The 25,981-nt window shown below is 38.4% G+C and overlaps 1 protein-coding gene across 1 annotated transcript in view; it reads left to right on the top strand.

Moving 5' to 3' along the window:
• UNC13C (unc-13 homolog C) overlaps nucleotides 1-25,981 on the top strand; it is a 692,819-nt gene that overhangs the window by 288,769 nt on the left and 378,069 nt on the right. Inside the window, exon 9 of the mRNA XM_040226553.1 lies at nucleotides 12,901-13,120. Coding sequence (XP_040082487.1) covers nucleotides 12,901-13,120 — 220 coding nt within the window. The remainder of the gene's footprint in view (nucleotides 1-12,900; nucleotides 13,121-25,981) is intronic.

Here is a 25,981-nt window from a genome sequence, read left to right on the forward strand (position 1 = left end):
TGACCTGCATATAGATTTCTCAAGAGGCAGGTCAGGTGGTCTGGTATTCCCATCTCTTTCAGAATTTTCCACAGTTGATTGTGATCCACACAGTCAAAAGCTTTGGGTTAAAAAAAAAAAAAAAAAGTAATTCCAATTCCAATGAGCAGGTGGATGTTGTACCATGGTAACTGAATCCTGCCAGCCACTATGGGGCTTGTATCCAAGAAAATTTATCTGTGCCCCTGTGCACAGATTATTGCAACTGTGTACTACCTCCCTCAATTTTAGAGACTTTGTCTTTCTTAGAGAATAAAAACATGGCCACTATTATTGCTTGTTTTAGATTTCTATATACTTGACATGTAAACACCATTATTTACATTTTTATTTCTCATTTTCTTCTTCTTTCATTGTCATCTTCCACCCAAAGCCAACCTTTCCTAGGTCTCCATCAGCAGATCTCCTCAGCCCAATATATATCAGCCGTAGAACATGTCTGTTTGAATATCTGGGTGCTACAGCACGTTCAGAACATTTTGTATTGTACCATGGTGTTTTTAAAACATGACTGGTTTTCCAGGGGCTTATTTTTATCTGTTGGGTTTATTATGCCATGTAATACTTCCAGTGTAGTTTGGATACAAAAGAAAATAAACATTCTCTGATACATGAAAAAGCCTCGTATTACTTACTGAATCTCAGAGTATCCAGTCTTTTGCTTTAGAGGAAATAATCAAAATGGAAGGTTTTTATTGATAGACTTCTAGACTGTTTTTTTATGTTTGAAAATATTGTCTTTGGTTTAAAGCACAAATACTCATCCCTATGAAAGTTAAGAGGAAAGCAATAGAAATTAGAGGAATACCACTACATTTTCTGAAGCTCTGATAGAGAGCACACCCTCACTGTATGGTTAAAATAGCTAGTGGTCAACTGTTCCTTTACTTAAAAGTATTCATTTTAGTTTTAGTATTTAGTTTCAGAAGGCCTCTGTAAAAGATTTTTCTTTGTGAGTGTTGGGTAGATGAACCAAGCCCAACAGTTCCTGCTAAAACTCATAAAGCCCATTTCCCTGGGGCCAATGTCTCAAAAAGCAAATGAAATATGACTTCCGTACAACAGGCATATTAAATGTCATTCTTGACAAGCTGTCACATTAAGTCATTACATGGGCAACTAATATAAATGCTGGAATGAATAATTTCTAGTTCCTGGTGCTGCAAGTCCCAGGTACCCTCAATGTGAAGCATGAAATATTTGCCTTTACATGAAGAAAAATGACTTGGCCATGTGGAAAATGGTAGCCCTTCTGTTTTAATAGCCCTTTTCTATTTGAATTAAAGAAATGTACAGTAAAAATCTCAGTCATCTCTTCCAAGGAAAGAAGTGCTATAAAATCTGAGACAAGTTGACAGTGGGTAGGCCAGCACCATTGACACACAGTTGGCAGTGGGCAAATCACTGCTGAGTGCTCCATCCATTACCAATTCCTACTCACCATGAGGAGCTACTGAGGTTGATTGGGAATCTCAGTCTAATTGGCCCTTAAGGTCTGAAATTTCTAAATAGTCCAATCTGATTGAATAACACAAGACAGAATAACAATCTGGTATTCATACACAGTAACCTGCCTGGCGCTATTTTGCTTAGCTTTGTGCTTGCTTTCCCAGTGATAATTTCCTAGGTTTGGACCCAATAGTAGCACAATAAAAGTAAATCCACTCAACATTTCAACAAATATTGACTGTCTACTATGTTTCAGGTATTGTTTCAGATTTTGGAAATAAGACAGAGAACAATTCATCTAAAAATCCCTGCCACCATGATGCTTATAATATAGTGAAAGGAGAACTGAGATAACAGTCACCCAAGGACTGTTGCCGTGGTTCTTAATAGAAGCTCTTAGTTGGTGGGGTTTTTAAATTAAGACAGGCTTAGATGATGGTTATGGGAAACTCAGAGTGAAGAACCCAAATCACCAAGGCTAAAAGAGATTCTCAAACATGGTTTGTTCTATCTGGGTTGATGGCCATGTTTAGGAGGCTGGCCTAAGGGCATGCTTATAGAGTGTGTGAATTCTCACTAAGGGTTGATTTGTCTAGGGATACAGAGGTCCTTCTTCCAATACAGGGTTCAGGCAAAAATAAAGGGACTGGCAAGAACTAGATGTGAGAGTGATCAGGAAGTCAGACCTGGGTCCTATTCCTAGCATGACACTAGAAGAATACATGGGAGAAGAAAACAGTTTAGAACCACCTGCCTAGTATCTGGGATTCAGTCTGGAAGTTGAAGGCTCACAGTTCACCCAAGGAGTCTGGGGTCCTGCTCAGAAACAGGAATCCTTTCAAACCACATAAATGATTGTTAATGTGATCTGAGTTTGAATCTCAGCTCCACCTCTTACTGCTTTTCAGAACTCATTTCTTATCATTGCACTTTATCTCTCTCAGACTCATCCTTAAATTAATGCAATAATACTTATTTCACAATGAGTGAGAATTAAGGAAATGTCTTGCCAGGCACAGCGATGGCCATCAGGGCAGTGAGGTAGGAACTTAAGGTGAAAAATGCGGAGTACATGCGGAGCCCAGTGCAGCCTTGTCGCCTTTGCAACTGAGCAGCAGGTTGCAGGGAGTATTGACGGGCTTCATTACAAGTAGTGTTGCTATTGGTCTTGCTTCTTGCCTTCTTCAAGAGCATGGTCCTAGGCTTGAGAAAAGTGTTGGTCCAAGTCCGCCATTTATTAACTTAGAGAACTTGGGCAAGTTACTGAAATTTTCTTGGCTTCAATTTTCTCATATGTTTGCTAATTATGTAAAATGTTTGCATCCATATTCATTAGTAAAATGGCTTATGGTTTACCATGTCTTTGAACAATCATGGCATCAATAATAAATTAATTTTGTTCAATAAGCTAGAGAGCTTTCCTTTTTGTCACTTCTCTGGGATGATCTATGTGAAATGAGTGTTGCTATACCTTGAAAGACTGACAAAATTTTGCCTCTTAAAACCATCTTGTAGTTTTGTTTTGGGAGGGGGTTTTGTTTGTTTTATTTGAGGGTAGTTATTTGACTACTGAATCAATTTATTTAATATAACAGTTCTATTCCTGTCATTTAAACATTTGTTCTTGAGTCAATTTTGATAATTTATATTTTTCCAAAGGTTGTCTTTTTTTCTAAATTTTCAGATTGAATAGCTTCAAATTGTTCATATAATTGTATCATTCATACAAGCTTCAGCTGTTTTTATCTTATTTATTTGTACTTTTTTCTCTTCTGTAAATCAGTATACAAGAGATTATCTGGCATTTGTTGACTCCATATTGTTGATTTGCTTTCTGCTTCATTTATTTCTGCTCTTGTCTTATTTGAATTCATCTTCTGCTGTTTGTATTTATCCTGAAACTATTTTTCTAACTTATTAAGTTGAATATATAGTTTGTTAATTTTTATTGTTGCTGTTAACTATTGTTGTTGTTCAGTCACTAAGTCCTGTTTGACTCTTTGCAACACCATGTACCAGAGCATGCCAATCTTCCCTGTCCTTCAGTATCTCCCAGAGTTTGCTCAAACTCATGTCCATTGAGTCAGTGATGCCTTCCAACCATTTCATCCTCTGTTGCACCTTTATCCTCTTGCCCTCAATCTTTTCCAGCATCGGGATCTTTAACTATTGCATACATACAAAATACATACAGCATCAACGAAGTGAAAAACAGTGCAAACACCTGTATATCCATCACTTAGCTTTGAAAAGAGAATATTTCCACCCTCTGTGTATTCCTTTCTCAATTTCTTCCTCCTTCCAAACTTCAAAGATTTTATGTCTATCATTTTATTGCTTTTGTTTATATTTTTAACCACATGTGTATAACTTAATTTTCTTTTTGTCTTTTCTAACATATGCATTTAAAACTATCCATTTTCCTCTTAGCACACTTTAGCTGCATTGTACGAATTTTGATATATAGTACTTTTATTGTTGTTTAGATAGAATTGTTTCGTAAATGGTCCAGTGATTAGTATTTTGACCCATCAGTTATATGGAAAATGTGTTCATTAATATTCCGAAGATAAGGGCTTTATTTTGTTACTGCATTGTATTCAAAGGAGAAGGACTGTACTTCAGTCTTTCTTATTTAACTGAGGATTGCTGGACTTCCCTGGTGGCTCAGACAGTAAAGTGTCTGCCCACAATGTGGGAGACCTGGGTTCGATCCCTGGGTCAGGAAGATCCTGTGGAAAAGGAAATGACAACCCACTCCAGTACTCTTGCCTGGAAAATTCCATGAACTGAGGAGTCTGATAGGCTACAGTCCATGGGGGTCTCAAAGAGTCAGACATGACTGAGCGACTTCACTTTCACTTTCGCTTAATAGCTTAATACATGATCAGCATTATAGATATCACATTTGAGCTTCTCTGTTTTAGTACATAAATTTGGGGGCTTCTATATCTCTAATAATTTCTTTCAACTTTTGCTGGTTGATCCTAATAATCTTTTAAATGTTTTTTCCTTAAAAATATTCTATGTGATATTAATACAGCTACACTAAATTTTAATTCAGTTGGTAAAGAATCCACTTGCAATACAGGAGACCCCAGTTCAATTCCTGGGTCAGGAAGATCTGCTGGAGAAGGGATAGGCTACGCACTCCAATATTCTTGGGCTTCCCTTGTGGCTCAGCTGGTAAAGAATCCACCTGCAATGCAGGAGACCTGGGTTCAATCCCAGGCTTGGGAAGATCCCCTGGAGAAGGGAAAGGCTACCCACCCCAGGATTCTGGGCCACAAAGAGTTGGAGATAACTGAGTGATTTTCACTTTCACTAAATTAGATTTGTATCCTCCTTGATAGAACCTTTTCTAGCCCTTTATTTACATTTTATTGTGTCTTTATTCATATCTTATAGAAAAACAACTTGATTTTAAAGTGTAATTTCAGAATTTTCCTTTTTATGGGTGAATTCTATTTTGTGGGTGAATTAGTTCTATTACTTTTTAAAATTTACTGTTTCTCTTCATTTTACTCTGTTTCCTTTCTAGGTTTATTTTCTGTAGATTGAGTTTTCTTTACTTTCCCTGTTTTCCATTAAATAGATTGAAGTTATCTATACTATTTATTTTAATAAAGTAGATAATTTTTAAATGTTTAACTTAAATACTTTTCAAATTTTAAAGTTGATCAATAATCCTCTCTTAAATACACACACACACACACACACGCACACATAGAGAGAGAGAGAGATCTGAAAGTGCTTAGGCTTTGATTAGTGCCCACATTAGGTAGGAGGCAAGTCTTAATGTCATGTCTGAAAATGATATGAAAAGCCCAAGGTCAAAGCCCATGGACTTTTACTGGATTCCAAACATATCTCCTAGGTTTCCAGAGATTCCACTTTTGTAATTTTGTCATTAAGATCCTTTTAAAAAACTTTGTGAGATAACTGGGGAATCTGTTTCTTTTGAGCCCCTTCTATATAGTAAAATGTTTTATTTTTTCCCACAAAAAAACAGTAAAATATTTTTTGTTTTTTTCTGGCTAGGTTCCCTGATTAGTTTTTCAATATACAAAATGAATATGCTAATATTTCTAGAAGATTGTTGGGGAAATCAAATGAGATAAATTGAGAGCACTTCAACCATTTTGGACACATGGTGAAAAGTGAGTGTTACTTGCTCAGTCATGTCCAACTCTTTCTACTTCATAGACTGTAGCCAACCAGGCTTCTCTGTCTATGGAATTCTTCAGGCAAGAATACTGCAGTGGGTTGCCACTGCCTTCTCCTGGGGCTCTTCCTGACCCAAGGATCGAACCTGGCTCTCCCCCATTACAGGCTAATTCTTTACTGTTTGAGCCACCAGGGGAGCCCCTTGGACACATAAATATGTAGTAAATATTAGTTATTATTTTTATGATTGTCTGCTTTTACCACACAGCTATCCATAGATGCATGAGTGACTTTCTTAGTTACAAAAGAGAACAGTAGAATAGGTTCCCTTTAGGAGAGATGCTCACCCCTTTCCCTCTTTTTCTTTTATAGTATCCTAATCCTTCTTCCTCCTCTTTCATGACCTCTATCAGAAGATTTATAAAAACTCAGTCTCTGCCCCAACTGATGAGAACTAGACCTTTCCACAATAAAATGTCCACACTTCCCCCCAGTGGAGAAATTCACATTATTTTTGGCCTCTTATATTTAATAAGTTACTCATCTTATACCACTTTCTTTATGTATATATATTCATTGAAAGCTTGAATTGGAGAAAAACCGATACTTATAGTACATGACAAATTTGTCCTAATTTGTTATCAGATCAAGTTCCTTGTCATGTATTGGCATGAAACAAAATTATCTTTTTTTGTTGTTGTTAGTTTATGGTTTTAATTATATTAGCCTAACTAAATATTTTTTTAAATCTTCTGATATATATTCTTTTCACATTTACTGCATTGTTTTCTAGACCATCTATTAAGGATACAGAAATGAAAAAAGCAACATTGCTGACGGAGTTTTTTCTCACAGGACTTAAGTATCAACCGCAGCGGCAAATCCCCTTGTTCTTGTTGTTCTTGGTGATATACCTCATCACCACTGTGGGAAACCTTGGTCTGATTGTTCTCTTCTGCAATGACCCTCACATTTACATTCCCATCTTAATCCTTGAAAAATTGGCCTTTGTTGATGCCTGGATATCCTCCATAGTGACTCCAAAGATTCTGGTCAATTTCTGTGGCAAGAGCAAAATTATCTCTCTCCCTGAATGCAAGTTACACATTTTTTCCCCTTGCAATCAGTGTAACCACAGAATGCTTTTTGCTGGCAACAATGGCATACAATCGCCATGTTGTCCTAGGCAAACCAGTGATACTATCCAGTGATTATGACAAATAGACTGTGCATCTGGCTACTAGCTTTGTCATTTTTAGGTGGCCTTTCTCATGCCATACTTCATAACACTTTTTAATTCAAATTAACCTCTGTGACTCCATCAGAGTATAGCACTTTTACTGTGATATTATACCATTGTTTAAGATGTCCTGTACTGACCCTTCCATTAACTTTCTGATAGTAGTTATTTTCTCTGGATCATTACAGGTATTCACCTTTCTCATTGTTCTTGTGTCTTATTCACTTGTTCTCTTTACAACTTTATTTTATTTTTTAATTTATTTTATTTAATTTATTTTTTACTTTATTTTACTTTACTATACTGTATTGGTTTTGCCATACATTGACATGAATCCACATGGGTGTACATGAGTTCCCAATCCTGAACCCCCCCTCCCACCTCTCATCCCATACCATCTCTCTGGGTCATCCCCATGCACCAGCCCCAAGCATCCTGTATCCTGTATCGAACATAGACTGGCGATTCGTTTCTTACATGATAGTATACATGTTTCAATGTCACTGGAGCCGATTATACAGAGTGAAGTAAGCCAGAAAGAAAAACACCAATACAGTATACTAACACATATATATGGAATTTAGAAAGATGGTAACGATAACCCTGTATGCGAGACAGCAAAAAATTATCTTTTAAAGTGTATATCCTGTATTGTCCTCTTCTTAAATTATTGAATCATCTATTTTATCACTGTTCTACACTCTTTATTTGGACTCAATCTATTAGTTACTTAAGTCAGTGGTAATGTGACTAATACAATGTGAGTAAGAACAAATTACATAAAGTGTTCCATGTAGAGGCACATAACTTTTAGTCTCTGTACGTTCTGCTGTAAAAATTTTGCCTGAGTAATTTTACCTTCTGGTGTCAATCTTATGTAATGATTAGTCTGATTAAAAAATCAGTCATAAAATTATGTCTGTTTTTATGCTCAGGATCTTATTCTACCATTGTTCTGTCCTCATAACAAATTTCAAAGGTCACATTTATCTAACCTTTGCTCTGCAAATCTTTCTGATGCTTTTGTCCAGAAATAGCAAATGATACATCAGTCAGTTAAGTTCAGTTCAGTCGCTCAGTTGTGTCTGACTCTTTGTGACCCCATGAGTCACAGCACGCCAGCCCTCCCTGTCCATCACCATCTCCCGGAGTTCACTCAAATTCATGCTTGCAGTCCAAGGAATTCTCAAGAGTCTTCTCCAACACCACAGTTCAAAAGCATCAATTCTTCGGTGCTCAGCTTTCTTCACAGTCCAACTCTCACATCCATACATGACCACTGGAAAAACCATAGAGGGTAGTAAATTGATTCTTTTCTAAAAAGCATGCATTAAGCACATGAAATACACTTCAAAACAGAAAGCATGCTTTTTCCTAGAATTATCAAAATGTGATTTTTTTAAGTATAAGAAAATGATGGTTTGCATATTCCTATGATGGAGTATGAGAGGAAAAATAGAACTTTATTAGATAAGTCATTGGTTAACATGGGGCAGGGGGAGAGAAAAGCTATGTGGCAAATGGAGGTAACCAAGCTTTGTTCCTGTTTTAAGTGTCAACAGTTGGTAGACTGGAATTTTGGTGGCCCCAAAACACTGGTAATTGTTCTCAGTAGGAGGCTTGACTGCTTTATTTCTTGGACTCATTCTAATTTCCCCATATAGCTGTCAATAGGAAAGGCAATTCCAGAGTCCTAATTGTTCAGGAAGTGATTTAGTAGAGCAACTTGTTTTAAATTCCAGTTTCTCAGAGCAGGAATTTTTAACAAAATCTATGTATAAAATGTGCGCATCTTCCCCTTTGTAGTCCATAGGGCATGTTTGGTTACTAAGTCTTATCTGAGTGACGGTGTTCCTTGTTCTCATTTCTACAGATCAAGGCACTGTTGAAACACAATAAAATTGCCTTATTTTCTGGAATCACTTCAGTAGTATAAAAGTAATGTTTGTTATTTTTTACTTCTCTGCAAAAGCCTGATATCCTGGCTATAAATATAAAAATTACTGGAAGAATATGGGTCAAACTATGCCTAAATTTGAAAGATTAAGCTATTTTTTATTTTAGTGCTTTTTCGGTTTATAAATTACTTCTGCAGTGAACATAGATTTTATTATTATCAGAACATACATTTTAGCTAATAATATTACATTGACTGTACAAGATTTGAAAAGTTTAGAAACATTTAAAATAGATTAGTGGCAAGTCTCCCAAATCGCTGAATCCACTCTATCAGTCCTAATTCCAGTAATTAGGATTCTGCTTGTTCTTTGAACCGTCTTCTCCATATGTCTGGTTCCTTGTTTAGCTAGGCCAGAGACCCTCTCTTGATAACATAATTCCCAGTCCCCATCCTTTCACATCAGCTAGCATCCTATTACCTGCACCAAGTTATCTTATTCTATCTACTCTGAGTGCTGGTATGCGTGGGTATATATGTGTATATTTTTTCTCTTCTCGCTAATCCAGTTCTTAATCCAAGGTAAGTGGCAGACTTCCATTTCCCATAACTCATTTTAGGGTTTTCTTCTCTTTTGTTCTTATTCAGTGCCCCATATCCTAGGTTTTCACCTTACTCCACAAAAGCTATGTTGTTGTAATCTTATTTGATCTGCTGTTATTTTGCTGCTAAAAATACACTCTTTCCCTCAGTATACCATATTCCCCTGAGATGATCATATCAGATTTATTTTTCCATGCTTTCCTTAGCTATCAATTTCCTGAATTTCTATCTTATCTTAGACCATCATTCTATCTTATGCTTTGCTGGAATAAGAAATATTTTCATAAACCATTTATTTTAGAGTGATTTTCAGCTTTAGTAAACACATGCCCATATCCCCAAAATCAAGAATGAAAAACTCAAATTATCATTTTCTTGAGACTGGGAACATATACCCTCTAGTGAATTATCTTATGTTTTTGTCCAGCTTCTATAGCTTTCAAATGTTATGGTTTATTTTAATGCCCTATTCAATTGATTTTTGATGTGCTGTTTGATAAATTTTCCATGTTTCTTCTTTTTTGAAATTAGCTTCTCTTCTCATGAAATGGACCATGCCTCTTTAACCAAACCAAAACAAACATTTCAATTTCAATGAAACCTTCTCAGCTGTCTATCAAAACTGTCTTTCATTTGTTTCCCTTCAACATGTGTGATATTTTAGCAAGTGTTCTTTATATTAATACTCTTACTACAGCCTAAAAATTTAGAGGACTGATTGTATATCACTTGAATTCAATAAAAAGAAAATGGACATAAGGGACTAGATTAAATGTGTTAATCATTAAATTTAAATTGTGTGGATAAATTCATATTAAAAAGCAACTGCTTGCCTGGCTCTAGGCTTCTCTGATAGATCAATTGGTAAAGAATCTGTCTGCAATGCAGGACACCCTGGTTCTATCCCTGGGCCAGGAAGATCTGCTGGAGAAGGGATAGGCTACCCACTCCAGTATTCTTGGGCTTCCCTTGTGGTTCAGCTGGTAAAGAATCTGCCCAACTCTGCTTTCTAAGTTAATATGTTTCTCTCTCTTTTCTTATTTTCAGTAGCAGACTCTGTTCTATTCCTACCCAGTGTTCCAGTTAGAATTGTTTTTTTCCCCCTACTAAGATAACAAATTATGCAATTGCAAATATACCTGAACTCCAATCTTGTGTTTTTTTTTTTTTTTTTAGCTAAACCAACAATTCTGTACTATGCACACACACACACATCACACAGTCTCCCAGGCCCTCAGCTCAGAACATAAAACTGTCTATGTAGAACTAATGGTATATCTCTTATGCCAAGAATCATTCAGTTCACTTCAAAGATATTGAATATCACTCTGCTAGGCAGTAAAGGGGAAGCAAAGATGAATAATACATGCTTCTAAATCTAATAGAACTCTTAACAGTTCTTTCCAAGACATGACATCTTCATTACAGAATGAAACCAGAGATTTATTGACTCAGATTATCTTTATTGAAAAGTGATGGATCCACTTGTTCTATGTAAACTCTAACACAAGTTTCCCCCACTTGTGAAGTTCCCATATTTTGAACACACTTTTGATATGTAGGCTCACTTGAAATGTAAAGAACTTTGATCAGACCCTCACTGAGTAGCAAGGCTGGATCTTGGTTTTTAAAAGATAGAAAAATTTTTGGTGAAGATTAGCTTCCTGGTAGGGAAACTCCTTGTACCATTACCAGACATATTCTAGGGAAATGCCTGGTGAGGGGAGTTAGTGATAAAAAGAAAAGTGCTGTTTCCATACTTTGGAACTGAAGAATAATAGAAAGGTAGCCATTTCAACACTGTGGGAAGATACTCTAAATGAGGCTTAAGGATGATTAATGGAAAACACAAGCACTTCCCTTCTAGTGTTTCTTATCAGCTAGATTCCTACAGGATTTATGTAAACAACTATTCATCAGGCATCAGGTGGTTGTGGGGAATTATTTATAAATGTAACTTCAGAGAGTGCTGGTCTTTCTCCCCAGTGAGTCAGCAGAGTGGGAAATGAGAAGCAAAGAGACTCATCTAAACAAATCTGCAGTATGAGCACTCTTACTTAGCATTTATTCAGTGTTTGAAGTCTATGGGCTCTATTTGTTACTGTCACACTGATCATCAACACACAGTAGACAGGTAGAGCAGGAAATTGAGGATTAGAGAACTTAAGTCTCTCCATAGATTATAAGACTCTTAAGTAGCACAACATTCATTTCATGCCATGAAAAGATGTTGTGCCCTAACACTCAGAGATAAGACAGCCCCTGCCTTCTGAAGCCCATTTCAACTGTCATGCGACAGAGACTGTGCTCAGGAGCTCAGGCCTCTGGGCTCCTTGTTCAGTGCTCACTTCACCAATGGCTTCCATGTATTGTAAAAAATTATCTCCGCTCAGTCATCTGTAAAGATGTGGATGGAACTAGAGTCTGTCATACAGAGTGAGTAAGACAGAAAGAGGAAAACAAATATTGTATATTACTGCATATACATGGAATCTAGAAAAATGGTACAGATTAACATATTTACAGGGCAAGAGTAGAGGTGGAGACATACAGAATGAACAAGTGGACACAGTGGGGAGAGCAGTGGAATTAACTGGGAGATTAGCACTGACATATATACACTACCACGTGTAAAATAGATAGCTAGTGGGAACCTGCTGTGTAACACAGGGAGGTCAGCTCCGTGGTGGCTTGATGGGTGGGATGGGGTGGTGAGGGAAACCCACAGAGGCAGGGGATATATGTATACATAAAGCTGATTCACTTTGCTATACAGCAGAAACTAACACAACATCGCAAAGCAATTATATCCCAATAAATTAAAAAATATATATCTCCCTTTAAGACAGTGAAAGCAGTTCCCTGTAGAAAGATCTATAGAAGTATACTTCTGAATTGGGGAGGGCTGTCATGTTACAGAGGATGGCATGGTAGAATCAGGGAGGTGAGGCCTGGTTAAGATACAAAGGAGGAGTGAGGGGTGTTTGTAGAAGTTTAAAATCAGCATTCAGAATACTTTCCATGACTTTATGATTTTACCAAGAACCAACTTAGACCAAGGATAGTAATATAAATTACTTTAGACTTTTGAATTGATGTTTCCTGAATATCTATCTCAGCCATAGACTAGATTAGGCTCTGAGGATTGATCCAGCAGTGAGCATGATGTTCATCATCCTTGTGCTCATGAAGTAATAGGACAGAGGATGTAGTTACTATCAAGAAACCAGAGCTCTGTGCTGCCATGAAAGAATAGCAGTGGAGCCCAGTCCAGTGTGAAAATTAGGGAATTTCTGTATTCAAATTACTGAATTGGGCCTTGGAGCATTGAAGGAAGAATACTTGAGCAGAGTCACTGTGATGACAGTCATCATTTAAATCAATAATTAAAGAGTCCTCTCAAAATAGCATTTTCAGGAAAAAGTGATAACGTGGTTTGTTTTATGTTGGCCTTCTCCAGATCCATTGATGTACCTTACATTGGTAACTTCTCTCACCTTCCCAGAAAATACATGTCTTCAAGAAGACGCTACAGGCACTGATCTACCCCATGTCCTCCACCACCCCGCACAACTTTGAGGTCTGGACGGCTACAACACCTACCTACTGTTACGAGTGTGAAGGGCTCCTATGGGGTATTGCCCGGCAAGGCATGAAGTGTTCGGAGTGTGGAGTGAAGTGCCATGAAAAGTGTCAGGACCTCCTGAATGCTGACTGTTTGCAAAGTGAGTACTCAGGTGAAGAAGCAGGTGTGCAGAGCTGGTCTCATCCTATGTTATTTTCAGCCCTTGATAATTCTTAACAAATCCTATCCAGTCACACAAAGTTATACACACTGCCCATCAATCACCTAACTGACTTTGTTGACCCTGGCACTGTCAGATTCCTCAGAATAACTACTTGGAGCTCGATGGCACTTGGCCCAAGTAGAAAATTTCAAAGTGACTTCCAATCTGTGTTCTTACTTTTATCTCATAATAGCCCCACATGATTAGTGGGAACGTGTAAAGTCATGTTCCTCAAACAGGGTTGACGCATCCCTGAGGTGACAGTAACTGGAATTCCCAAGCCTGCTTGACTTCTGCCTTCTGCAAGCAAGCCCCATGCTCTTCTGCAGCCCCTGTGCAGACCTTGAAATTGGGAGGTCGTGTATCTGAATGTCAAAGACAAATCTAACTTACCAGATAGGTGACCTGGAAAAAGTTTTTCTAATTTCTCAGGGCTTCATTTTTCTTCCTTCAAATAAATAGGAATAATACAATTTACCTTAGTGGTTTATTTTGAAGACTAAATGGGAAAGTTGCTGTAAAGAATCTGGCACATAGTAGATGCTCAGTGAATGTTAATGGACTTTTCCATTCTTTTACGTTTCTGAATAAGTACATGTCACTTTGACTTTTATGACAGGTTATCTTAGATTTTTCATTTCTGAAAAAAGAAAACCTTTTATACTGGTACTTTAAATTAGGTCCTGAAATGCCCAAACTCTAAAACACATATTATTGACTTTTCACTGCTGAATTGATTTGTCTCCTGACCTTAAATAACTAAAAAAGTACTGCTGAAGAACTCTATTTAAACATGGATTTTCATTTCCAAATGATACGTTTTTCACATTTAATAGTGTCCCCTTTGTTATTTATTTGAATATGGTCAGTGTAAGGTGCATGGGTTGCCTGAAATTGAGGGAGGACAGAGGAAAATGTCAAAATAGAGATTAAATCGCGAATGCTGGTATGGCCGGCTGTGGTAGTAACAATTCACACACATTGTACACTTTCCTCTACCTGATTAGTATTCTCCCTATACAACCAGATCAGTTGAGACCGTTAATGGTAATGAATGTGTTTTTTAAAGCAAAATAGTACTCCTTTAAAACATAAAATGTATACTTAGGAATGAATGCTTATAATGAAGGGAAACTGACTCAGTATTACCCAGCCAAGTTACCTGCAACATCCCATCCTACAATTACACTTTAGTCTACCTCTTTTAAAAGTGAATTCTGAACCAGTGTCTTAAGAAACAACCATATTAGGGCAGTGATATTTTGAGAAAATAGGTTGGAAAAAATATTGCCATAAAGAAACTATGGCTTAGATCTCTTAAAGAAAAAAATGATGTAGGTCATACTTAAGAAATGAGCTCATTCTTCAGGCCTTTCAGAGAAGAGAGATGCCACCCACTCATAAGCTTTAGAAACATTTTCATAGTCTGTTTCCATCTCTTCAGATAGCATGCTTTATTTGGTAATGGTTAAATACATGTGGCAAGCTTTTCTTTGAAGTTATTCATTAAAATGTATGTAAACTGGAAGAATTAGAAACAGTACAAAAAAATGAAATTAGATGTGTATCTCCCAGGAAAGGGATGTTTTCCTTAATAATTCCTTATATTTCCCTGAAACTCACATTCTCACACTGAATGGAAAAAGGTTTTGATACATGAATTCAGCTTCACCACTTACCACAATAACTATCAATAAAACATAAAGTTGTCCTAGCAAACTAATGTTCAAAATTCTCCAAGCTAGGCTTCAATAGTACATGAACTGAGAAGTATCAGATGTTCAAGCTGGATTTAGAAAAGGCAGAGGAACCAGATATCAAATTTTCAGCATCTGTGCAATCATAGAAAAAGAAAGAGAATTCCAGAAAACATCTACTTCTGCTTTATTGACTATGCCAAAGCCTTTAACTGTGTGGATCACAACAAACTGTGGAAAATTCTTAAAGACGTGGAAATACCAGAACACCTTACTTGCCTCCTGAGAAATCTGTATGAAGGTCGAGAAGCAACAGTTAGAACTGGACATGGAACAATGGACTGCTTTCAAATCGGAGTATGCCAAGGCCGTATATCGTCACCCTGCTTATTTAACTCATATGCAGAGTAAATCTTGCGAAATGCTGGCAGCATGAAGCATGAAGTACAATCTAGATTGCCGGGAGAAATATCCATAACCTCAGATATGCAGATGATACCACCCTTATGACAGAAAGCAAAGAGGAACTAAAGAGCCTCAATGAAAATGAAACAGAATAGTGAAAAATCTGGCTTAAAACTCAACATTCAAAAAACTAAGACCATGACATTCAGTCCCATCACTTCATGGCAAATAGGGAAACAACGGAAACAGTGACAGACTTTATTTTCTTGGGCTCTAAAATCACTGTAGATGGTGACTTCAGCCATGAAATTAAAAGACCCTTACTCCTTGGAAGAAAACCTATGAAAAGCCTAGACAGCATATTAAAAAGCAGAGACCTTACTTTGCCTACAAAGATCGGTCTAGTGAAAGCTATGTTTTTTCCAGTAGTCATGTAAGGATGTGAGAGTTGGACCATAAAGAAAGCTGAGTGTTGAAGAATTGATGCTTTTGAACTGTGGTATTGAAGAAGACACTTGAGAGTCCCTTGGACTGCAAGGAAATCAAACCAGTGAACCCTAAAGGAAAAAAGCCCTGAATATTCATTGTAAGGACTGGTGCTGAAGCTCCAATACTTTGGCTACCTGATGCGAAGAACTGATGCAACTGGAAAAGACCCTGATGCTAAAAAAGGTTGAATGCAGGAGGAGAAGGAGATGAGCGAGGATGAGATGGTTGAATGGCATCACTGACTCAATGGACATCAGTTTGAGTGAGTGCTGGAAGTTGCTGATGGACAGGGAAGCCTGGTGTGCTGCAGTCCACGGGGTCTCAAAGAGTAGGACATGACACAGCAAATGTACTGAACTATAGGATTAGTGATGTTTCCTTAAGAAACTTCTCTTTTCATTGCTTTAAGCAAAAAGGTTTTTATGGTGGCACCTTGTTTGAAATAACCCCATGTGTGCCAAAATCAAAAGAAAAGGAGAGAATAAAAATTTAAAGAAGTGAGAGTTGGAAAGCATAGCTAATGCATTCTCCTGTAAACGTAGGAGGTTCTTCAATTTCCTTCTCAAAATTATCATGTAATTTCTGTTTGAAAACCCATAGAGAAAATTTAACAGTATGGCAGGCAATTTGTATTAGAAAATTCCAGCTTATAAATTAAAATTTGAACCAATTTTAGTAACTGGTTCAAAATATACTCTAGTAACTTCTATTATTTTAAGCCAAATCTTACCTTTGAAGAAAATATTTAATAAATTGTCTCCTATCTTGTTTAATAGTTTTACAAGATAATAATCATTTTTAGATTTCTAGAACCCTCATTATGTTGCTAATTCTTTTCTGAAAATGTTGCTATCTGTCAATATACATACACACATACACAGAATAAAACAAAAGGAAGGAAAAAGTCTATATTTGGGTCTGACCAATGACCAATTCACAATAAAGGATATTTAAAGTTACTTCATTTGAGTTTGGGATTTCAGTCTTATGGAATATTGGGTCTGTGACTTACACAATTGGAATCAAGTGAAGTTAGAGCAGGTGATAAGCCCACCCACCATTGCAGTACCTCCATGCATGTTCAGAGATTCATGGAAATGTCAGATGAGTTCCCCAAACAGCCTCATCTCAGTTCATGTCTGGCTGATTTTATTTGGAGGTTCTACACTTCACTGCCTCCCTGGCCCAAGGCTACCATCCATGTGAAGTAGAAGGTAGAAATGGAGAATAGCAAAGAGAAACAGAGAAGCTTCAGAGAAGAGCACTGACCTGTCACAACCCTCTTTGCTCCAGGCCAGTAGGAGTGGCCAGATTTCATCTACTTTTTCTTAAATTAACTCATTTCTGTCGGGTTACTTGAAAATACAGTTACTGTTTTTTTTTTTTTTTTTTTTGGAAACAGCATTTGGTAATGGAAGAATTGACATATATCTAATGGAGAAATAGTTTCTCACCCTGAAGGATAATTTTTTTTAAAAAAACTTCACAATGTTGTTTTAGTTTCTGCCATATAATGATGCAAATCAGCCATTATTGTACATATATCTCCTCCTCCTTGAGCCTGCCTCTCCTCCCCTCATCCCACTTCTCCAGGTCATCACAGAGTGCCAGCTGGGCTCCTTATGTTATACAGTAACTTCTCACCAGCTGTCTATTTTGCACATAGTAGTGTATGTATATTGATGCTACTTTCTCCATTTGTCTCCCTCTTTTTCTCCCCCACTGTATCCTCAAGTCAGTTCTCTATGTCTGCATCTTCCTTCCCTTCATATAGGTTCATCAACACCACTTTTCTAGATTCCATATATATGTATTAAATATACAATATTTGTTTTTCTTTTTTTAATTCATTTATTTTAATTGGAGGCTAATTACAGTATTGTAGTGGTTTTTGCCATACATTGACATGGATCAGCTATGGGTGTATGTGATCCCCATCCTGAACCCCCCTCCCACCTCCCCATCCCTTCCTTCAGGATCATCCCAGTGCACCAGCCCTGAACACGCTGTCTCATGCATCGAACCTGGACTGGCGATCTATTTCACATAGGATAATATACATGTTTCAATGCTATCCTCTCAAATCATTCCTCCCTCGCCTTCTCCCTCTTACATCTGTGTCTCTTTTGCTGTCTCACATATAGGGTCATTGTTACCATCTTTCTAAATTCCATATATATGTGTTAATATACTGTATTGGTATTTTTCTTTCTGGCTTACTTCGCTCTGTATAATAGGCTCCAGTTTCATCCACCTCATTAGAACTGATTCAGATGCATTCTTTTTAATAGCTGAGTAATATTCCATTGTGTATATGTACCACAGCTTTCTTATCTATTTGTCTGCTGATCGACATCTAGGTTGCTTCCATGTCCTGGCTATTGTAAACAGTGCTGTGATGAACATTGGTGTACATGTGTCTCTTTCAATTCTGGTTTCCTTGGTGTGTATGCCCAGCAGTGGGATTGCTGGGTTCTATTTCCAGTTTTTTTTAAGGAATCTCCACAGTGTTCTCCATAGTGGCTGTACTAGTTTGCATTCCACCAACAGTGTAAGAGGGTTCCCTTTTCTCTGCACCCTTTCCAGCATTTATTGTTTTTTCATTTTTTACTTTTACTTTTTGCATTTTTACATTTTAAAAATTTTATTTATTTTAATTGGAGGCTAATTACTTTACAATATTGTAGTGTTTTTGCCATACATTGACATGAATCAGCCACGGGTGTACATGTGTTCCCCATCCTAACTCCCCCTCCCACCTCCTTCCCCATCCCATCCTTCTGGTCATCCCAGTGTACCAACCCTGAGCACCCTTTCTCATGCATCAAACCTGGACTGGTGATATGTTTCACGCATGATAATATACATGTTTCAATGATATTCTCTCAAATCATCTCACCCTCGCCTTCTCCCACAGAATCCAAAAGTCTGTTCTACCCATCTGTGTCTCTTTTGCTGTCTTGGATATAGGGTTATTGTTACCATCTTTCTAAATTCCATATATATGTGTTAGTAAACTGTATTGGTGTTTTTCTTTCTGGCTTACTTCATTCTGTATAATAGGCTCCAGTTTCTTCCACCTCATTAGAACTGATTCAGATGTATTCTTTTTAATGGTTGAGTAATACTCCATTGTGTATCTGTACCACAGCTTTCTTATCCATTCATCTGCTGATGGACATCTAGGTTGCTTCTGTGTCCTGGCTATTATAAACAGTGCTGTGATGAACATTGGTGTACATGTGTCTCTTTCAATTCTAGTTTCCTCGGTGTGTATGCCCAGAAGTGGGATTGCTAGGTCGTATGGCAGTTCTATTTCCAGTTTTTAAAGGAATCTCCACACTGTTCTCCATAGTGGCTGTACTAGTTTGCATTCCCACCAACAGTGTAAGAAGGTTCCCTTTTCTCCACACCCTCTCTAGCATTTATTGCTTGTAGACTTTTGGATCACAGCCATTCTGACTGGCATGAAATGGTACCTCGTTGTGGTTTTGATTTGCATTTCTCTGATAATGAGTGATGTTGAGCATCTTTTCATGTGTTTATTAGCCATCTGTATGTCTTCTTTGGAGAAATATCTGTCTAGTTCTTTGGCCCATTTTTTGATTGGGTCTTTTATTTTTCTGGAATTGAGCTGCAGGAGTTGCTTGTATATTTTTGAGATTAATTCTTTGTCAGTTGCTTCATTTGCTATGTTTTTCTCTCATTCTGAAGGCTGTCTTTCCACCTTGCTTATAGTTTCCTTTGTTGTGCAAAACTTTTAAATTTAATTAGGTCCCATTTGTTTATTTTTGCTTTTAATTCCAATATTCTGGGAGGTGGATCATAGAGGATCCTGCTGTGATTTATGTCGGAGTGTTTTGCCTATGTTTTCCTCTAGAAGTTTTATAGTTTCTGGTCTTATGTTTGGATCTTTAATCCATTCTGAACGTATTTTTGTGTATGGTGTTAGTGTTCTAGTTTCATTCTTTTACAACTGGTTGACCAGTTTTCCCAGCACCATTTGTTAAAGAGACTCTCTTTTCTCCATTGTATATTCTTGCCTCCTTTGTCAAAGATAAGTTGTCCATAGGTGTGTGGATTTATCTCTGGGCTTTCTATTTTGTTACATTGATCTATGTTTCTGTCTTTGTGCCAGTACCATACTGTCTTGATTACTGTGGCTTTGTAGTAGAGCCTGAAGTCAGGCAGGTTGATTCCTCCAGTTGAATTCTTCTTTCTCAAGATTGCTTTGGCTATTCAAGGTTTTTTGTATTTCCATACAAATTGTGAAATTATTTGTTCTAGTTCTCTGAAAAATACCATTGGTAGCTTGATAGGGATTGCATTGAATCTATAGATTGCTTTGGGTAGTATACTCATTTTCATTATATTGATTCTTCCAATCCATGAACATGGTATATTTCTCCATCTTTTGTGTCCTCTTTGATTTCTTAAATCACCAGTGTTTTATAGTTTTGTATATATAGGTCTTTTGTTTCTTTAGGTATATATATTCCTAAGTATTTTATTCTTTTCATTGCAATGGTGAATGGAATATTTCCTTAATTTCCTTTTCTGTTTTCTCATTGTTAGGAATGCAAGGGATTTGTGTGTGTGTTAATTTTATATCCTGCAACTTTACTATATTCATTGATTAGGTCTAGTAATTTTCTGGTGGAGTCTTTAGGGTTTTCTATGTAGAGGATCATGTCATCTGCAAACAGTGAGAGTTTTACTTCTTCTTTTCCAATCTGGATTCCTTTTATTTCTTTTTCTGCTCTGATTTCTGTTGCCAAAACTTCCAAAACTATGTTGAATAGTAGTGGTGAAAGTGGGCACAATTGTCTTGTTCCTGACTTTAGGGGAAATGCTTTCAATGTTTCATCTTTGAGGATAATATTTGCTGTGGGTTTGTCATATATAGCTTTTATTATGTTGAGGTATGTTCCTTCTATTCCTGCTTTCTGGAGGGTTTTTATCATAAATGGATGTTGAATTTTGTCAAAGGCTTTCTCTGCATCTATTGAGAAAATAATATGGTTTTTATCTTTCAATTTGTTAATGTGGATAATCACATTGATTGATTTGTGAATATTGAAGAATCCTACATCCTGGGATAAAGCCCACTTGATCATGATGTATGATGTTTTTAATATATTGTTGGATTCTGTTTGCTAGAATTTTGTTAAGGATTTTTGCATCTATATTCATCAGTGATATTGGCCTGTGGTTTTCTTTTTTTGTGGCATCTTTATCAGGTTTTGGTTCAACATTCAGAAAACTAAGATCATGACATCTGGTCCCATCACTTCATGGCAAATAGATGGGGAAACAGTGGAAACGGTGGCTGACTTTATTTTTCTGGGCTCCAAAATCACTGCAGATGGTGAATGCAGCCATGAAATTAAAAGATGCTTACTCCTTGGAAGAAAAGTTATGACCAAACTAGATAGCATATTAAAAAGCAGAGACATTACTTTCCCAACAAAGGTCCATCTAGTCAAGGCTGTGGTTTTCCAGTGGTCATGTATGGATGTGAGAGTTGGGCTAAAAAGAAAGCTGAGAGCCGAAGAATTGCTGCTTTTGAAATGTGGTGTTGGAGAAGACTCTTGAGAGTCCCTTGGACTGCAAGGAGATCCAACCAGTCCATTCTAAAGGAGATCAGTCTTGGGTGTTCATCGGAGGGACTGATGTTGAAGCTGAAACTCCAATACTTTGGCCACCTGATGCGAAGAGTTGACTCATTGGAAAAGACCCGGAAGCTGGGAAAGATTGAGGGCAGGAGAGAAGGGGATGTCAGAGGATGAGATGGTTGTGTGGCATTCCTGACTCAATGGATATGGGTTTGAGTGGACTCTGGGAGTTTGTGATGAACAGGGAGGCCTGGTGTGCTGCAGTTAATGGGGTCACAAAGAGTCAGATATGACTGAGTGACTGAGCTGAACTGAACTGATGATCCCATTGCCATTTACTTTGTTGTTTTGGGTTCGAGTTTACACCTTTTCTCTGTTTCCTGTCTAGAGAAGATCTTTTAGCATTTGTTGAAAAGCTGGTTTGGTGGTGCTGAATTCTGTCAGCTTTTGCTTGTCTGTAAAGCTTTTGATTTCTCCTTCATATTTGAATGAGATCCTTGCTGGGTACAGTAATCTGGGTTGTAGGTTTTGTCTTTCATCACTTTAAGTATGTCCTGCCATTCCCTTCTGGCCTGAAGAGTTTCTATTGAGAGATCAGCTGTTATCCTTATGGGAATCCCCTTGTGTGTTATTTGTTGTTTTTCTCTTGCTGCTTTTAATATTTGATCTTTGTTAATTTGATTAATGTGTCTTGGGCTGTTTCACCTTGGGTTTATCCTGTTTGGAACTCTCTGGGTTTCTTGTACTTGGTTGGCTATTTCCTTCCACATTTTAGGGAAATTTTCAACTATTATCTCCTCAAGTATTTTCTCATGGTCTTTCTTTTTGTCACCTTCTTCTGAGACTCCTATGATTCAAATGTTGGGGCATGTAACATTGTCCCAGAGGTATCTGTGGTTGTCCTCATTTCTTTTAATTCTTCTTTCTCCCTCTCTGCTTCATTTATTTCTACCATTCTATCTTCCACCTCACTTATCCTATCTTCTGCCTCAGTTATTCTACTGTTGGTTCCCTCCAGAGTGTTTTTGATCTCAGCTATTGCATTATTCATTATTGATTGACTCATTTTATTTCTTCCAGGTCCTTGTTAAGCATTTCTTGCATCTTCTCAGTCATTGTCTCCAGGCTATTTATCTATAACTCCATTTTGTTTTCAAGATTTTGGGTCATTTTTACCATCATTATTCTGAATTCTTTTTCAGGTAGACTCCCTATCTCCTCCTCTTTTGTTTGGTTTGGTGTGCATTTATCATGTTCCCTTACCTTCTGAATATTTCTCTGCCTTTTCATCTTGTTTAGGTTGCTGTTTGGGGGGTGGCCTTTCTGTATGCTGAAAGTTTGTGATTCCTCTTTATTGTGGAGATTCCTCCCTGTGGGTGGGGTTGGATGAGTGGCTAGTCAAGGTTTCCTGGTTAGGGAGGCCTACGTTGATGTTCTGGAGCTGGCCTCTTCTCTCTGGAGTGCAATGAAATGTCCTGTAGTGAGTTTTGAGTTGTCTGTGGGTTTGGTGTGAGTTTTGGCTGCCTGTATTTTAATGCTCAGGGTTATATTCTTGTGTTGTTGGAGAATTAGTTTGGTATGTCTTGCTCTGAAACTTTTGGCTCTTGGTTGGAGCTTGGTTTCATTGTAGGTATGGAAGCTTTTGGATGAGCTCTTGTCGATTAATGTTCCCTGGTGTCAGGAGTTTTCTGGTGTTTTCAAGTTTTGGATTTAAGCCTCCTGCCTTAGGCTTTCAGTATTATTCTTACAGTAGCCTCAAGACTTCTCCATCCATACTGCACCAATGATAAAACACCTAGGTTAATGGTGAAAAGATTCTCCACAGTGAGGGACACCCAGAGAGTTTCACAGAGTTACATGGAGAAGAGAAGAGGGAAGAGGGAGATAGAGGGGACCAGGAGGAGAAGAGGGGGAATCAAAAGGGGAGAGAGCAGTCTAGCTAGTAATCAATCCCCTATGTGCTCTCCACAGTCTGGAACACTCAGAGAGGTTCATGGAGTTACATAGAGAAGAGAAGAAGGAGGAAGAAGATAGAGGTGATCAGAAGGAGAAGAGAGGGAGTCAAAGGGATAGAAACAGATCTAGCCAGTAATTAGTTCCCTAAATGTTCTCCACAGCCCAGAACACCCAAAAAGATTCACAGAGTTGAAAGTAGAGAAGAGAAGGGGGAGGGAGGAGATAGAGGTGACATGGGGGAGAAAAAGGAGAGTCAAAAGGGTGAGAGAGCAATCAAGCCAGTAATTACACTCCTAAGTAAAAATGGCCACTGAAGATTGGATTCTTAAAGGTGCAAAATTGATAACACATAGACTCTGATGCTAGGAGGGATTGGGGGCAGGAGGAGAAGGGGACGACAGAGGATGAGATGGCTGGATGGCATCACTGACTCGATGGACATGAGTCTGAGTGAACTCCGGGAGTTGGTGATGGACAGGGAGGCCTGGCATGCTGCAATTCATGGGGTCGCAAAGAGTTGGACACGACTGAGTGACTGAACTGAACTGAACTGAACCAAAAAGCAAAGATTAAAAATCTAGAGTAGAGGTTAGACTCTCAAAAATACAATATTAGAAAAAAGTCACAAAGATTATAAGATATATATATATATATATATATGAAAATTGCTTTAAAATAGGGTCCTTTTTTGCAAGGTAATAGTAGGTTATAAAAATGAAAACTAAAGGAGTAATAAAGAACTTAAAATTTTAAATTAAAAAATGATAATAATAAAACATATCTAGGAATTTCTCTGGAGCTGTTGAGGGCAGTGTGGGGTCAGTTCAGTTTCAGATAGTTGCTTGTTCCAGCCTACACTTCTTCTCAAGGTCTATAGGCCCCTTCCTATGTGCTAACTACAGGGTTTTAGTATGTTGCACCTAGTCACTTCCAAAGCATTTCCTTCTTCTTTGTTTATTTTGGCTTCCTCTGTTTGCAAGTCTCTTCAGTATCTAACTTATGCCCTGACACAAGGAGGTGAAGGTGGTCACTTATTTAGGCTCACTTGTTCAGTTGTGCTGTGCAAAGGGAGGAACACTGCAAACAAATATCACTGGTGTGTGTGGGGAGTGCTTGAGGTGTCCGGGCCACACTGGGTTTGCCCCCACACATGGCGTGTGTGCTTTCCCAGTTTATACTGCTCAGGCTCCAGGTTGCTCTGCAGGGGAACTGTCCTAAGTGGGCCTTGGGTTTCGTGTACTTCCCAAGTCTAAGCCACTCAGGTCCAGGTTCTCAGGTACTCCACAAAGGCACAGACTTGGTTGGGCCTGCGTTTTGTGCCCTTCCCAGGTCCAAGTAGCACAGGTGACCAGGTGTTTGTTTAGCACACTCTTCCCAGGTGGGTGGTGCATCTTATTGCCTCCCTGGTCCCAGCCCCTTGGTTTCCTGGGTGCACAGCAGAAGCACCATCTCAGGGGTGCCGTGTGTCTCCTTTACAGAGCTGATCTCTGACTGCAACCCTCCTGGCCCATGTCAACCGTCCAGGATCCCAGGAAGACTTGGTTAGCAACTGGGAGCCTGCTCACAGTTTGGTGGAGGATGCCATCTCTGGGGCCGAGATTGCCCCTCTTTCCGGCTCTGGCTGTCACCTGCCTGCCTCTCTGCCTCCAGCGGGGGAGGGGCCGGCCTGCAGCTGGCTAGCTCTCCTCTGGTATTCACTTGGTCCTTTGTTCTGTGAGCAGGCCAGGTTGTTCCTTATAGCTTTTCTCAGGAAAGTTCTCTCTCTCTCTCTCTCCACCTCCCCCGCCACCCCCCCACACCCCCACTGACCCCCGCTATCCCACAGTTTGGGTTGCTATCTCATGTTAGCTCTCTCAGATTGTCCTCAGGGCATTTAGCCCTGGTCCTTACCCTAAGCATGCAGCCTGTGTCTCCCTCTTCAGCCCCTGCTTGCTGCTGCTTCTCCACTGGGAGTTGTGGTTAGGTGCATAATCTGTGGTTTTTTGTTTTTGTTTTTCTCCCAGTTATGTTGCCCTCTGAGATTCCAAAACTCCCCACAGACCCAGCGGTTTCCTGGTGTTTGGAAACTTATCCTCTTTCACGACTCCCTCCCTGGGATGGGTCTCTGTCCCTAACTCTTTTGTCTCTCTTTTTATCTTTTATATTTTGTCCTACCTCCTTTCAAAGAGAATGGGCTGCCTTTCTGGGTGCCTTGTGTCTTCCGTCAGCATTAGAAGTTGTTTTGTGGAACTTTCTATTTGTTTTTCTGTTCCTGATTTTCTTCACTCTGTATAACAGGTTCTAGGTTCATTCATCTCACTAGAACTGATTCACATTAGTTCTTTATTATGGCTGAGTAATATTCCATTGTGCATATGTACCACATCTTCTTTACCCATTCATCTTTCAGTGGATGTCAGGGTTGCTTCCATGTCCTGGCTATTGTAAATAGTGCTGCAGTGAACACTGGGATACATATGTGTGTATATATATATGTATATATTTGGATTGTGATTTTCTTACACTATATGTCCAGTAGTGGAGTTGCTGGGTCATATGCTAGACTTTTCCCCTAGCTTTTTAAGGAATCTCCATACTGTTCTCCACAATGGTTGTATTAGTTTACATTCCCACCAATGGTGTAGGAGGTTTCCCTT

This window comes from Oryx dammah, unplaced genomic scaffold (assembly GCF_014754425.2).
Source record: "Oryx dammah isolate SB20612 unplaced genomic scaffold, SCBI_Odam_1.1 HiC_scaffold_26, whole genome shotgun sequence".
NCBI lineage: Eukaryota > Metazoa > Chordata > Mammalia > Artiodactyla > Bovidae > Oryx > Oryx dammah.